The sequence below is a fragment of the Emiliania huxleyi genome, assembly GCF_000372725.1.
Source record: "Emiliania huxleyi CCMP1516 unplaced genomic scaffold EMIHUscaffold_28, whole genome shotgun sequence".
NCBI lineage: Eukaryota > Haptophyta > Isochrysidales > Noelaerhabdaceae > Emiliania > Emiliania huxleyi.
In genome coordinates, this window is record NW_005199926.1 from 777,189 (window position 1) to 791,719 (window position 14,531).

Here is a 14,531-nt window from a genome sequence, read left to right on the forward strand (position 1 = left end):
GCAGCGACGCGTTTCGCGGCTCCTCGATGGCCGCAGCCGCACCTGCGAGCGGGAGGGGGCAGGTGGTGCGAGGCCGAGGGCGGGCGGAGCGGCAAGGGCGGCGGCGACCGGTGGTGACGGCGGCGTGGAATGCGCCACGGCGAGGGCGTGGGCCAAGGAGCGGGCGTCACGCAGGACGGAGGGAGTCGGGGCTGCCGAGAGCGGCTGGGCCGCAGCGCAGCTGCGAACTGCAGGCGAAGTCAGAAGGGGGGGGGGGGTAGGCGCGTCGCGTCGCGAGGGCTTTGCGAGTGCGATAAGTGGGAGCGGGCGGTGGGAGTGAAGGTCGGGATAGAGCCGCGCGCCGTTCAGCCGAGACCATAAAGTGCAGGCGCCTCCAAGACGTCGGCCTCGTGGGTGCGGCGGCGGCGGGCATGATGATGCCGGAGATGATCAAGGCGGCGGCGATGATGGCGGCGGTGATGAACACGACCATGGTGATGCTGGCGGCGATTGAGGGCGGCGATGGTGAAGAGGGCAAGTCGGCGGAGGTGAAGTCGGCCTGACCCTCGCGCTCTGCGCAGAGGCGTCGTCGACAGAAGAGCGAAGCTCTCGTAGTGGGAAGATGAGCGCCGTCCCGGCTGCCAGGAAGGCCGAAGCATTGCGCGCGCCGCCGATGACGCCGCCCCCAAATTTGCGCCGGGGAGGTGTGACAGTGGCGGGGGCTGTGTGGCTTGCTTGCGTTTGTTCGTCGGCGGGAGAGGCGTGTGGTCTACGAGTGGAGGCGTGTGGCCTACGAAGCAGCGTCGACGCACCTGTGAGTGGGATGGGAGCGGGGGTCGCTTCTCGCTGGCCAGCGGAGGGGCAGGGGCGAGGGCGTGGGCGGAAAGCAGAGGATCGCCTTGGACACTTTGCCCCGGCTGGTCGATCAGGTTTATCCGAGACACGGCATCTCCCGGCTGGTCGATCAGGTTTATCCGAGACACGGCATCTCCCGACCTCAGAAGGCCAACTGGTCCAACCAAGGGCAATGGTGCGCAAAAGCGGCGATCCCCAGGAACTCAGGCGGGCTTGCAGGAATGATAGCAAAGCCAAGTCTATGTCAGGATGGAGCTCTATCCAAGTCAATGGCCACGCGTGGGAGCTCCATCCACCTCCAGACAAACCAAGATCCAAGTTCTACGCTGTCGCTCTGTACGCTGACCTGCACCTCCATCCATCCACCTGCGAGGTGCGACAGCACTTGGCACGGACCTGGCACCTGGTCCCCCACCTGGTCTCGAAGACCTGGAGGCTTGTAAAAGCATTGCGCGAGCGGTTCTTGGGCGTCGCGATGTATCTTTGTATGTCAGTAGTCAGAGCCCACAGGAGACGCGAGTGTGGTCTGTGAGCTTGACGTTTGTTTGTCGGAGACCAATTTTGTCAAACTTTGAGCTGTCGTGTGAGGTCGGCCCGCACGAGGCGCACGGCACACTGTCAGTGGAGTGAGACTATGGCAACGAGTCAGCCCTTCCGCGACCACGTGACATCGCCGACGGAAGTGGCGATGTCGGCAAAGTCGTCGAGCTCCGAGAGCGTGCAGTCGCGCTGGAACCGCTCGTGCATCCGTTCCCACGCGAGGCTGAGGCCGGGCATGCCGTCAATGACCGAGGGCTGCGCGGGCCCGTTCAGACCAGGACAGAGGCTGTTCCCCAGCCAGCGCTCTAGCATGCCGTACAGCGTCAGGTCGGCGGATGTCGGCTCGGAAGCGCCGCAAAAGAACTCCGTTGCCGACGCTTGCAGCTCGCGGTCGAATGCGCGCAGCATCGCTCGCGCCTCCTCCATCACTAGAGCCGTGTCGCGCTCCGCCGCCAGCCGCAGGCACGCCGCGCCGGTCTCGCCTCCCAGCTCCGCGCCCCGCCGCCGCAGCGTCGCGAGGTAGCTCTTCTTAGCCACGCCGTGAATCATTCGGCTCGTGACGGAGCCGGGCAGCGCCTTGAAGAGCAGCCGCGGCCCGACGCCAGCGCCGCCGCCGCTCACGTATTTGCGCACCCTTGCGCCGCTCCAACGCTCGAATCCAGCGGCGTCCACCGTTGACAGCCACCCGTTTACCCAGTACAGATCGGAGGCGGCCCTCTCCAGCCGGCGGATCTCGCCCTCGTGCTTGGCAGGGTAGAGGAGCGGCTCTGCCACGCGCTCGTCGAGAAAGGCGCAGATCTCGTCCGAGCCAGCCACGACCTCGCCATCCCATCGCAGCACCGGCACGGTGTAGGGCGCGGGCAGCAGCTTCTTGCGCTCCTCGAGACCCATCGGCGCAGACGAGAGCTTGTAGTCCTTGATCGGCAAGAACCCCTTTACGCGCAGGGCGGCGATCGCCTTGGAGCTGAACTGAGAGAGATGACGAGCTCGCGCGCGGCGGCCATGAGACAGCTAAGGAGCCGCTTGAGCGGGGCGCGTCGCGCAGTCCCCGATTTCTCGCACCCGCGTCACCATCTCGAGCTTGTACAACCCCGCGTGCTCCGGGTCGGCCCGCCACTCGACGAACTTGCCGTGCTTCACGCGCTCCAGAAAGTCGCCGAACAGCCCGATCTCGCGATCGCGCTTGTCCATCGACCGCACCTCGATGCCCGTGTCCTCGAAGTTGTCCTCCGTGAACTGCAGCATCTGCCGCTCCCACTCGGCTGCCGCATCGTCGCCCGGGCCGAACTGCTCGCGCCCCGGCACCAACTCGAAGCTCGCCGCACCGCTGGCACCCACGCTGTTCACCACCGCCGTGCGGCGTGCCCAGCCCTTGTCGGCCAGGCTCTTGCGCCGTTCGTCGTCCACCCCCAGGCCGGAGGACGACTGCGCAGGTCCTTGCACCGCGTGCAAGCGCACGCGGCCACACTTCGACGCGTCCAAGTAAACGCGACGCTTCCTCCTCATCCTCGTCGTCGTCTCCGTTCCACTCCTCATCCGAGCTGTCGTCCGGCGCCGCCACCTTGAGCCGGTCCGGCATCGCGGCGCGGCTCTCGCGACGCGCCATGATGCGAGCGGCCGGTGTATCCAGCTCCTCTCCGGCCTCGCCGCTCATCATTCAGCTGGGGTCGAAGGGTGAAACGGATGAGCTCGCCCTTTTCGGCGCCCTTTTTCCTTAAACCGGACCCTTTTCTCTTACCCCCATTCCTCTTCTCCCTTTTTTCTTCGCCGAAGGAAGGCTAGTTGCTTGTCGTCTGCTACTTTTGTTGTTTCGGCCCGCTATCGGACATCGCGAGCGAGAGAAAAGAAATCGGTGGCCGGCCCCAGCGCGCCGAAGCGACACGGATATCGATGGCGTATGCTCGACCTCGAGAGCTTTCACTGTGTGACTCTAAGATCGGGGCCCCTTTTTTTAGATCATCCCCCCGACGACGACTGTACACGGTGTATAGACTGTAGTGCGTCCCGGCCGTGCGCGCGGCCTCACACGCGCAGGTCGGTCGCGCCCGCTCCCTCCGCCTTACCCTCCCCCCTGCCCTCCGCCTTGGCGGCGTCGGCCGCCTTCGCGCGGGCGAGGTCCACACGTCCACCGCCGCGCCGCGGCTGAGCAGCACCCTCACCACCTGCTCGCGCGGCGCCGCGGCAGAGTGCGCGTCGATCGCGTCCATGAGAGGCGTCCAGCCGCGCGAGTCCTTGCCGTCGGGGTCGGCGCCGGCGCTCAGCAGCAGCCTGCTCACCTCGGCGCTGCAGCCGCGGGCGGCGAGCGAGAGCACCGGCCCGCTCCCGAGCAGCGCAGAGTGCGGCGAGGCGCCCCGCTGCAGCAGCGCCGCCACGTCGCCCGCGGAGCCCGCCTGGCTGACGGCGGCCACGAGCGCCGCGTCCAGCGAGCCGGTGCGCGCGACGAGGCGGTCGATGTCCGCCGACGCGCCCGCGCACGCCGCCCCCTCCCCCGCCTCCCCGTGCGACGCCGATCGCGGCCCCAAGCCGCCGCCGCCGCCGTCCAGCCGCTCGAGCAGCTCGAGGAGGTGTGCGCGGCGCGGGTCGCTCGAGTCGCGGCGCGAGAGGAGCCCGTGGGCGCCGCCCTCGTCGGCCGGAGAGACGGCCGCGATGTCGTGGACCACGCCCGCCCTCTCTCTCGCAAAGACGGACGAGGAGGCCTCCTCGAGGCCGTCGGTGATCTGCCGCAGCCAGCGCGGAAGCCTTCGGCGGCGTGGCGACCGCCGCGAGCGCAGCCGCCCAGTGCGGGGCAGGAGGGAAAACCAATGTAGCACAAAGAGGACCGCCGCCAGCGCCGCCACGGAGAGTACAGGCAGCGCGACGTGCCACCACACGACGCCAGAGGTCGAGCCGGCCGCAGAGCTCGGAGGCGGGGAGGGTGGCGACGACGGAGGAACGAGACTCGCTCGGAGCCGAGCCAGCTCTGCCTCGAGGCGGTCGATCTCGGCCTGGGCGCTCATGGCGCCGACGTCGGTTTTCTTTTTTGGCTAGCCTTTTTTGCATTGATGTTTTACAATCATCTGTCCCCTCACCCATGAGTGAACAGCGCGTCGTATCCGGTGTGCGGAGGTACGTATCTAGGTTCTAGCGCGCTCGACAATGACCCGAGTCAGACGTCCTGGCAGCGGCTCCTGGGCCGTCGACTGGGCCGGTCGAAGCGCCAGGACGTGGCGGCGGTCGGTGGACCCTCTGGTCTGCATGAGAACTGCGTAGAACGGTCGTGTCCGCGCGGACCTCGCCCTACCACGCCCCCGCGCACCCGACCGTCTCCCATAGCGGCTTTAGGACGTCTCGAAGCCCGGCACAGTTTCGAGGCCATGTTGCCTCCCGGGTGAAAGACAATGGGGCCGCGCTGCTCCCTCTTCCGGCGCGGCGCGTCCTTCACCCAACGCATGTCCACCCTGTCCAGCGTGCGCGGGCACTGGCCGTAAGAGAGCATCTCGATTCGGAGGCCATCGTCGCGGAGCTGCGAGCTGGCGACAACAGAGTGCCGAGAGAGAGAGAGAGAGGCTGGTCCAATGCGCGGGGCGACCACACAACTCTTGAGTTTGGTTGGAGGCGGGAATGGCTGTGAACTATACATGTTTCACTTGACCAGCATTCACTTTCGCTGCGCGGCCTGGGGATAGGTAGGGTAGGTAGGGCGTTTTGGCGCGAGTCAGTGCCCAGTGCCCCTATCCGGGTAGGACGTACAAGGAGCCGAAACTCGCGCCGTGACGGGGCCGGGTCGAGGCCGAGGTCGAGGCCACCATGGTCGTGCGCCTCGTCCTCCCAGCCACGCTTTGCCGGCGCGGCGTGTGTCGTCTCAGCACGCGGCTTTTCGGGAGCGGCAACACGCGCAACGTCGGCATCATCGCCCACATCGACGCCGGAAAGACGACCACTACCGAGCGGATGCTCCTGCTGGCCGGCGCGGTGCACGCTGCGGGCGAGGTGGACTCTGGCGACACGGTCACCGACTTCTTGGAGCAGGAGCGCGAGCGCGGCATCACCATCCAGTCCGCCGCCACCTCGTTCGGCTGGCGCGGCGCCGCCGTCTCGCTGATCGACACGCCGGGCCACATCGACTTCACGGTCGAGGTGGAGCGGGCGGTGCGGGTGCTGGACGGTGCCGTCCTCATCGTGGACGCGGTCGCCGGCGCGCAGGCGCAGACGGAGACGGTCTGGAGACAGGCTCGCCGGCATGGGGTGCCGGCTGTCGCGTTTGTCAACAAGATGGACCGAGAGGCGCCTCGCCACAGCCTCGCCCAGCCAGAGCCGCGCCCGCCGCGCCTCGCCCCAGAGCGCCGGTTGGGAGTACCTCCGCCAGACCTCGGCCACCTCTCGGCCACCTCTCGGCCACCTCTCGGCCACCTCTCGGCCACATCTCGGCCACATCTCCCCAGGGCGCCGACTGGGAGTCCGCCGCCTCCTCGCTCGCCACACGGCTGCAGCTGCGTCCGCTGCGGCTGCAGCTGCCGCTGTACGAGCCCGCCGGCACGGCGGACGGCGCGCAGCACTTCGTCGGCGACGATCTAGCCGAGATCTGCCCGAGATCTGCCCGAGATCTGCCCAAGATATGGCCGAGATGTGGCCGAGACCTGGCCGAGATATGGCCGAGATAGAGCTTGCACTGGGTGGGCGGCGCGCAAGCCCGCGTCGCCGCCGTCGCCGTCGCCTCGCGGCCAGGCTTGCTTCTCCTCCATGCAGCCTCCGTTTCTCTTTCATAGAGCGAAGTCTGCCTCCTAGGGGCCGTCGACCTCGTCTCGGGCGTCGCGATGCGCTGGCGGCCTCGGGGAGCGCAGCTCGGGACGGGGTCGCGCTCAGAGGCGAGATCTCGCCGAGACCTCGCCGAGATCTCGCCGAGATCTGAGGTGCAGCCGAGAGACAGCCGAGAGACAGGGTCTCGCTCAGAGGCGCGAGGGGTGGAGCAGCGCTGCCGCAGCGCCATGCACCGCTCGTCTGTGATCTGGAGCTGTCTCGGAGAAGTGTCGGAGAAGTGTCGGTGAAGTGTCGGAGAAGTGTCGGAGAAGTGTCGGTGAAGTGTCGGTGAAGTGTCGGTGAAGTGTCGGAGAAGTGTCGGAGAAGTGTCGGTGAAGTGTCGCGGAAGTGTCGGTGAAGTGTCGCGGAGGTGCTGGCCGTAGGTCTGTGATCTGGAGCTGACTGCTGCCGCGGCTGCGGCGTGTGAGGCTGCCTCCTCCGCCGGGCTCGCGCTGCTGCAGGCTGCTCCCGAGACACCTCCGAGACACCTCCGAGACACCTCTCAGACACTCCTGAGACACGTCCGAGACACGTCCGAGACAGCTCCGACACACCTCCGACACACCTCCGAGACACCTCCGACACACCTCCGACACACCTCCGACACACCTCCGACACACCTCCGAGACACCTCGGACACACCTCCGACACACCTCGGAGACACTTCCGAGACACTTCCGAGACACCTCCGAGACACCTCGGAGACACGTCTGAGACACGTCCGAGACACGTCCGAGACAGCTTCCCTCGCTGCAGGCTGAGGGCGAGGCTGCCGTATGCGAAGCGGCGGAGGAGGCGAGGGCGGCGCTGGTGGAGGAGGTTGCGGAGCTCGACCCAGACGGCGAGGTGGCGCGAGATTGCACCGAGATGGACCGAGATGAGCCAGGATGGCCCGGGATGAGCCAAGATGGCTCGGGATGGCCCGAGATGAGCCGAGATGGCCCGAGATGACCCGAGATGAGCCGAGATGGCCCGAGATGGCCCGAGATTATCCGATCCTGATGGCCGGTGTGTGTGACTCGTCCTCGGTGCCCGCTCGATCGACTGCATCTCAGATGCCCTCGTCGCCGGCCGCAGGTGGCGGACTTGTTCTTGGCCGAGGAGGCTGTCCCCGCCGCCACGCTCGCCGCCGCCATCCGCCAGCTTGCCCTCTGCTCCGCCGCGGTGCCCACCCTCTGCGGTGCCTCCCTGCGCGGCGTTGGAGTCGAGCCGCTTCTCGACGCAGTCGCAGCCTACTTGCCGTCGGCCGAGGAGCGACCCGCCCCCTCTCGATCTCACGATTCCGATCCCGATGTGAGGATGAGTAACGGCGTGTGGTTGTGTCTCTGGGAGCGACCCGCCCCCTCTCAATCTCACGATTCCGAGGATGAGGATGAGGATGAGGATGAGGATGAGGATGACTGTGAGAGTCATGTTGCGGCTGTGCATCTAGGAGCGGCCCGCCCCTCTCCTCTCCCCCGCGGGCGGCGGCGGCGGGGAGGGAGGCGGCGGGGAGGGAGGCGGCGGGGAGGGAGGCGGCGGCGGGAGCGGCGCTGCATCGGGCGTGCCGCTGGCGGCGGCGGCGGAGGGAGTGGCGCTCGCGTTCAAGGTGACTCGGCGTTGATTACTGCTCCTCCAGTGTGAATGACTCTGAATGAGCGGCGGACGGGGGGGGGGAGGGTCGCTACTTCGCCTTTCAGGTGACGCACGAGGCGCACTCGCGCAAGCCGCTGGTCTGGCTCCGCGTCTACCACGGCGAGATCTCGCCGCACTCGCCCCTCGTCCTCGTGCCGGGCGAAAGGGGCCGCGAAGAGGCCGCTTCCCCGCCAGCCGGAGCGAGGCGGGGCGGGGGGCGGGGCGGCGGCCTCGCCGCCGGGGGCGGGGGCGGAGGCTTGGTCGAGACGCCCACCGCGCTGCTGACACTTCACGGCGGCGAGGCCGTCGAGATCCAGGCCGAGATCGCGCCGAGATCGCGCCGAGATCGCGCCGAGATCGTGCCGAGATCGCGCCGAGATCGCGCCGAGATCGCGCCGAGATCGCGCCGAGATCGCGCCGAGATCGCGCCTCTTGAGTGGAGATGCCATCTCGCGGTCCAGGCCGCGCCGGCCGGCACTATCTGCGCGGCGCGAGGACTCAAGGGCGTAGCGACGGGCGACACGCTGCTGCTGCGGCCGAAGGAGGGTCTCGGCGCCCTGCGGCTGCCTGGGGTGGCGGTGCCTCCGCCCGTCTTCTTCTGTGCGGTCGAGGCCGAGGCGGCGTCGCAGCAGCCGGCGCTCGACGCGGCGCTCGCCCCACCCCGTCTCGAGGACCCGCCATTCGTCGATGCCCATTACCGGCAGCAGCAAGTACTCAGTAGGCGCTCGCCGCGCTCCGGCTCGAGGACCCGTCGGTGGCGGTCAAGAATGACGCGTCGACCGGCCAGCTGATGGTGGGGGGGATGGGGGAGCTGCACCTCGAGGTGCTGCTGCAGCGCCTCGCCTCAGAGTGGCAGCTCCTTGTCCGCGTGCGGGCGAGATCGATCGAGGTCACTCGAGGTCACCCGAGACCAGCTGAGAGTAGGCAGCTCCGTGTCCATGCGGGCGAGATGCGGGTCGCCTACCGCGAGTCGATTTGCAGCGCCGTGCGGCGCACGTCGACGCACGCCTCGCAGCTCAAGGAGGGGGGCGAGGTCCGCATCGAGATCGAGGTGGAGCCTTAATCACCGCTGAGTCTCCGCAGTGAACCCTGAGTAAGCAGTGGTGCATCGCGATCGAGGTGCGCCCTCTCGACCTCGCGGACGGCGCCGGCGCCGCGCCGCAGGAGGGGCCGCAGGAGGCGGCGGCGGTGCAGCACGCCGCTAGCGAGGCGGTGCGCTCCGCTCTGACGCGGCGCGAGCTCGGGCATCTACTCGACGGGATGCGAGGCCCCCCGCACCCTCGCCCGCCCCGTCTCCAGCTCATCTGCCGCACCTCGCAGCCGCGCCCGCGCATCGCCCGCCTCAAGACCGTGAAGCCAGCGCCCTGAGGCATCGACATTCTCAAAGCCCCCCCCCCCCCTCTCAGAACCCCCCTTTTGCCCCCCCCCCTCTGGGAACCCCCTTCCCACCCCCCCTTTCCCCCCCCCCCCTCCCCCCTGTGCAGGCGCCGCTGCGTACGGCGACCTCCTCGGCTTCCCGCTTCACGCGGCGCGCGCCGAGGTCTCGAGCGTCACTGCGCCGCGGGGCACTTCGCCAGAGGCGATCGGCGGCGCGGCTGCCGAGGCGCTGTCTCAGGCGGCCGCTGGTTAGAGGAGGTCGGTGGGGGGAGAGATGGAGACCGAGGGACTTGAGAGGCGAGTCCGAGTCTGTCTGTCTCAGGCGGTCGCTGCGGCGTCGCCGGTGCTTCTCGAGCCGGTCATGCGCGTCGAGGTGCAGAGTCGGGCAGCCCGTCTCATTCGGAGGCTTGGGCTGGGCGTGACGGGCCGCCGTCCCACCCCTCTAGGTGCAGACCGCCGAGCAGCACCTCGGCGCAGTGCTCAGCGAGCTGACTGGCGCCCCCTCTCTCCTAGATGCGGAAGCCGGGCCCGCGTGTTCCGGCCGGCGCTCGAGAAAGCACATGCACATGCACATGTACATGTTGTTCGGCGGCACCCAACGGCACGTGTTCTCCTCGTAGCCCTCATGCTCACGCGGCGCTCCGACTGCACGGCACGAGACCGTCTCTTCACCCTGACCGTCTCTTCACCCTGACCGTCTCTTCACCCTGACCGTGTCGCGTTCGTGCAAAACACAGCCCCGGGCCCAAGACGCACAGGCACAGACAGTCGAGAAGGGAGAGAGGAGCGATGTCAGTCAGAAGGAAGCGTTGGGTCCCGGGAAGGGGCGAGTGCGATATTCATGGCACAGGCGCCCGCCGCGGCTCCGTCGAGAAGCTGCTCACGCCCTCCGACGCACTGCGGCAGACGGTGCTCGCGCGCGCGCCGCTCGCCGCGATGGTGGGGTATGCGAGTGCGCTGCGCTCGCTCACAGCCGGCGAGGCCTCGCTCTCGATGGAGTTCTCGCACTACGCTCGCGTCGAGCCCGCGGTGCAGCAGCAGCTGCTGCTGCAGATGCGCGGCTATGTCTAGATCTAGCAGCCGACTACAGCGCGTGTCGTCTATTGATAGCCGTAAGTGGCCTGTCTTGGACCCCCGCCACAAGAGCCCCTACCTCAAAAAAGCATCCAAACCCAATGGTGTCTGGCACCATTGGCGTGGCCTTGCTAGCGGTGGAGCGTGGCGAGGAGGAGGCGGTGCTGGCGTGGCTCGACAGCGGCGGGCGGGTCGACGCGACGTACAAGAGAGGCGCCGTGAGCGGCATGACGCTAATGATGGGCGCCGCCCGCAATGGCCACGAGCGGGTGGTCGAGCTGCTGCTGCAGCACGGCGCTGAGGTCAACCTGCAGGGCAGAAATGGCGTCACTGATGTACGCCGCCCTCCTCAACCGCCCCGCCGTCGTGCGGCGCTTGCTGCGGGCGGGCGCAGACACCGTGGCTCGCGGTGCGAGCGGCAAGACGGCGCTGCAGCAGGCCAAGGAGAAGGACAACGCCGAGTGCGTTGAGGCCTTCAAGAAGCACGTCCAGGAGGTGGTGGCGGGACGGCCCACGGCGAAGGCAGCCGGCGGCGAAGGCGCAGGCGGCGCTTCCTGCGGCGCTTCCTCGGCTGGATCGAGAGTCGCGGAGACGCTATCTCCAGCGGGGGCGGCGGGGCGGGCGTTGAGCGGTGGCGTGGCAGTCACCGGCGACGTACGAGAGAGGCGGCGCGAGCGGCCTCACGCTGCTGATGGGCGCCGCCGTGTACGGCCACGAGCGGGTGGTCAAGCTGCTGCTGCGGCACGGCGCGGAGATCAACTTGCAGAGCAACGGCGGCGGCACCGCGCTGATGCTCGCCACCGGCTGGGACCACCCCGCCGTCGTGCGGCGTTTGCTGCGGGCGGGTGCAGATGCGGCGCTTACCTTTGACGGCAAGACGGCGCTGCAGTGGGCCAAGGAGAAGGGCCACGCCGAGTGCGTGCGCGCCCTCGAGGAGCACTCGTCGACCGCAGCAGAGGCGGAGGGGGAGGCGGCGGTGGTCGAACAATCCGCGGCGGCCACACGCGAGGTGGCAACGGCTGCGGAGGCGGCGGAGGCGCGCGATGCTGCCGAGTCGGCGCTGCGCGAGGCGGTGGAGGCGTGCGGCCCAGGCGACATCGATCTCGACGCCCTCAGGGCTGTGATCAACGCAAATACGCAAGTCGCCGACGGCTCGGAGGCGCTGCAGGCGGCACGGCGGCTGCGCGACGAGCTGGCGGAGCGAAAGGCCCGCGAGGCCAGGGCGCTGAAGCGGCAGCGGCAGAAGGAGAAGAAGGCGGCGGCGAGGCAGGCGGCGGCGGCTGAGCGGGCAGCGGAGGAGGAGGAGGCGCGGGCGGCGGCGGCGGCAGCGGCAGTACGGGCGGCGGAGCGGGCGGCGGAGCAGGCGGAGGAGGCGCGTGCGGCGGAGGAGGCGCGTGCGGCGGAGGAGGCGGAGCGGGTGGCGGCAGAGGAGGCAGCGGCGGTGCGGGCGGCGCGGGAAGCGGAGGAGGCGGCGGCGGCGGCGCGCGCAGGGGAGGAGGCAGAGGCGCGGGCAAGGGAGGAAGAGGCAAGGGAGGGAGAGGAGGCGAGGCAGAGGGCGGCAGCGGAGGCGGCGGAGGCGGAGGGGGAGGCGGCGGCTGTAGAGGCGGCGGTCGCGGCGGTGGCGGCGGCGGAGGCTCAAGAGGCGGCGGCAGCGGAGGCGGTGGCAGCGGCGGCGGCAGCGGCAGCAGCGTCGGCTGCGGCGAGTGTCGCCGCTCTCGCCACCGCCGCCGCGCCGCCCGCCGCCGTCCCTCTCGACGAGCTCATCACGGCGACCGACGGCTTTGCCGAGGCGCGCAAGGTGGGCGAGGGAGGCTTCGGGCGCGTCTACCGCGCCGACGCGCTGCCGTCGCTTCCGCGCGTCGCTTGCGGGTTCGCTGTCAAGACGGCGCTGGTCGGTGTCGGCGCCCAAGGCCTCGCCGAGCTGCAGAGCGAGGTGCGCACGCTCAGCGCGGCGTGCCACCCGTCCCTGCTCCCTCTGCTCGGCGCCTGCTTGGCGCCGGCGAGAGCGTGCCTCGTCTACCCCCTCTGCCGCGGCGGCAGCCTCGAGGATCGCCTCTACCGCACTCCAGCCGCGCTGCAGCGGCTCCGCATGCTCGGCTTCGAGACGCCGCCTCCGCCGCTCTCCTCGGCCGCACGGCTCCGCGTGCTGCGCGACGCGGCGAGTGCATTGCACTATCTGCACACGCTCTCGCCGATGACTCTGCATTGCGACGTGTCGGCGGGCAACATCCTGCTCGACGAGCGCGGCAACGGCTACCTCGCCGACGTGGGCCTCGCGCGCGCTGCAGAGGCGACGGCCGGCAGCAGTGGACAGGTTTCGCACCTGTCGACGCAGCGCATCTTCGGAAAGCCTGGCTACATTGATCAGATCATTCTCAACGACAACCAGGCTTCGCAACTCACTGACGGCTTCGCACTCGGCATCACGCTGCTCGTAAGCCTGACCGGCCGCGGCGCCGTCGGCTTGCTCAACGCGTGCGAGGATGAATTGGAGGAGCCCGACACGGCGGAGAGCATCGCGGCGGCCGACGCGGGCTGGTCGGCGGCGCAGGCCGAGGAGCTGGCGCGGCTCGTGGTCGGGCTGGCATACGAGAGGAAGAAGAAGCGGATGCCGCTCGCGGAGGCATTGCCGCGGCTCGAGGCGCTTGCCGAGGCGGCGGAGGCTGAGATTCCGAGCCTTGCAGGGGCGGCGGCAGCTGAGCTGGACGGGGAGGCGCGCCAATGCGAATTTTGCTGGTCGGCGCCGCGATCGGTTCGCTTCGCGTGCGGCCTCGGTGGGCGGGGCGGGCGCGGCGGGCGCGGCGGGCGGGGTGGGCGGGGGAGGCCGCGGGTCGAGGGGCGCGGAGCTGGCGGCTCGTAGCTCATTAGACAATTCGCCGGCGTACGAGCTCGTGAATCTGGTGCATGTTTTATATTGCGTCAACGGTTCTACAAGCTGAGCGGGGAGAGTGGCCCCGTCGCCCCTTGTTCCCAGCCCCTCCGCCCCCCTCGCCCTCGCCCTTGCTGCTTGCAAGGGGCTTATGGGGACTTATCGCCTAGAGGGAGCGGACCCTGAGTTGAGGAAATCGGGGGACGCGACCCACTTCGCCACAGACGGTCCCGCGCCTCGCCGCTATGACGGCCACACGACCGCAGCTCGTGTGCGTGTGGCCGTCTTTGTCCGGAGTGAATACTCCAACGCGCTCGTCGGTGACGGCGTCCCCCGATTTCGCCGCGCTCGGCGAACCTCGACAGCGCTTTCGGTGGCATGCAGCTCTTTGCGCCTGAAGCCTGGAGAGCAGCTCCTCTGCTGCTCATACGCTCTGCACAGTTGGCACAGCCTACTGTGCGGCTGCCACAGCTGTGACAGCGATGGGCTCGCCCTCACTGGCCCTCAGTCACTCGTGCTGCGGCTTGTGTGAGCGACACTGCTCGGCGACTGCCGGCACACTGTGAGACCATGGGTGTGAGGTAAAACCACGCTACCAGCGCTTGGTCACATCAGCCCTGAGGTCATATCCTTCTCCTCTGTTGATGGTAACACTTGTCTACTCGCTGGAGCCGAGCAGGAGGGCTTGGCGCACAACCCCTGTTCAACTCAGGGTCCGCACCCCGTATCTCCTGTCCCCTCCAGTGGCAGTGCGCAGTGGCCAGTGCCACTGGAGACCGGCGCCCGGGTGCCGCTGCCGGGACTGGCTTACAACGAAGGCTCTTTGCCGACTCTGTCACCAATAAAGCCGTATATGACATGCACATGCACATGCTACATGAGGTGGTAACCTCACACACACCGAATCACACACACACACAACACGAGACCTCCTTATATGTAGTCAACGACCCTCTGCGAACGCAAAAAAGGAGAGGCGTGCTGCAAACGGTGGCGCCGACCCCCGGGCCGACTCATCGTGCCTCATTCTGCCTCGCTGCGAGGCGAGCCGTCCGCGTGTACACCAAACGGCGCCGCGCCAAAGACCGGCGCCCCCGACCCGTCCGCATGCCCCGCGCCGTCCCGGGGCCCCGCGACCGAGTCAAAGGTCCCCGCGATGGAGCGGCGCTTGACCAGCGCGTCGCCGGCGGCGTTGTGGGACCGCGGCGACAGCGCCGGCCGTGGGGACGCGGCGTCGGGATGGCTCCGCCACGGAGCCTCCTCGCGCGCGGGCAGCGCGTCCAGCGGCTCCTCCGTGCAGACGGCCGGCGGCGGCGCAACCGCGGGCAAGCCCCCGCCGGGCTCGCCAGCCGCCACCCGCACTGCCCCCGCCACTGTCTGCACCGTGGCCTATGTCGTTGCGCTCTTTCTCGGTTCCCCTTTTTGGCATTTCCGCTAGCGCGAGTGA

The 14,531-nt window shown here is 68.8% G+C and overlaps 5 protein-coding genes across 5 annotated transcripts in view; 2 read left to right on the forward strand and 3 right to left on the reverse strand.

Moving 5' to 3' along the window:
• Positions 1 to 1,374: 1,374 nt before the first annotated feature.
• Positions 1,375 to 2,454, reverse strand: EMIHUDRAFT_435534 (hypothetical protein). The gene has a single exon (XM_005776425.1). It carries the CDS (start codon positions 2,263 to 2,265, stop codon positions 1,480 to 1,482), a length of 786 nt encoding a protein of 261 aa, XP_005776482.1. The 5' UTR covers positions 2,266 to 2,454; the 3' UTR covers positions 1,375 to 1,479.
• Positions 2,455 to 3,396: 942 nt separating this feature from the next.
• Positions 3,397 to 4,370, reverse strand: EMIHUDRAFT_207127 (hypothetical protein; the record flags this gene model as incomplete). The annotated part of the gene is made up of 4 exons (XM_005776426.1): positions 3,397 to 3,474; positions 3,537 to 3,764; positions 4,032 to 4,113; positions 4,174 to 4,370. 4 exons carry the CDS (start codon positions 4,368 to 4,370, stop codon positions 3,397 to 3,399), a joined length of 585 nt encoding a protein of 194 aa, XP_005776483.1.
• Positions 4,371 to 5,116: 746 nt separating this feature from the next.
• Positions 5,117 to 10,279, forward strand: EMIHUDRAFT_435539 (putative mitochondrial elongation factor; the record flags this gene model as incomplete). The annotated part of the gene is made up of 16 exons (XM_005776427.1): positions 5,117 to 5,637; positions 5,796 to 5,916; positions 6,139 to 6,218; positions 6,534 to 6,611; positions 6,907 to 6,996; positions 7,228 to 7,401; positions 7,583 to 7,738; positions 7,830 to 8,081; positions 8,226 to 8,411; positions 8,486 to 8,616; positions 8,689 to 8,815; positions 8,884 to 9,031; positions 9,249 to 9,379; positions 9,464 to 9,514; positions 9,588 to 9,742; positions 9,992 to 10,279. Coding segments are annotated over exons 1-16 (2,643 nt in total), but the record flags the coding sequence as incomplete, so codon positions are not given.
• Positions 10,280 to 11,965: 1,686 nt separating this feature from the next.
• EMIHUDRAFT_53922 (hypothetical protein) lies at positions 11,966 to 12,703 on the forward strand (the record flags this gene model as incomplete). Its single annotated transcript, XM_005776428.1, has 1 exon — positions 11,966 to 12,703. A coding segment is annotated over one exon (738 nt), but the record flags the coding sequence as incomplete, so codon positions are not given.
• A 1,404-nt stretch (positions 12,704 to 14,107) lies between these two features.
• EMIHUDRAFT_101257 (hypothetical protein) overlaps positions 14,108 to 14,531 on the reverse strand; it is a gene marked incomplete at both ends in the record, with an annotated part of 17,635 nt that continues 17,211 nt past the window's right edge. Inside the window, one exon of the mRNA XM_005776429.1 lies at positions 14,108 to 14,461. Within this exon, the coding sequence (XP_005776486.1) occupies positions 14,108 to 14,461 (354 nt within the window). The remainder of the gene's footprint in view (positions 14,462 to 14,531) is intronic.

What these genes read in the sequence shown, in the direction of transcription:
- EMIHUDRAFT_435534 (XM_005776425.1), bottom strand. Translation starts at nt 2,265, where the DNA reads ATGGGTCTCGAGGAGCGCAAGAAGCTGCTGCCCGCGCCCTACACCGTG.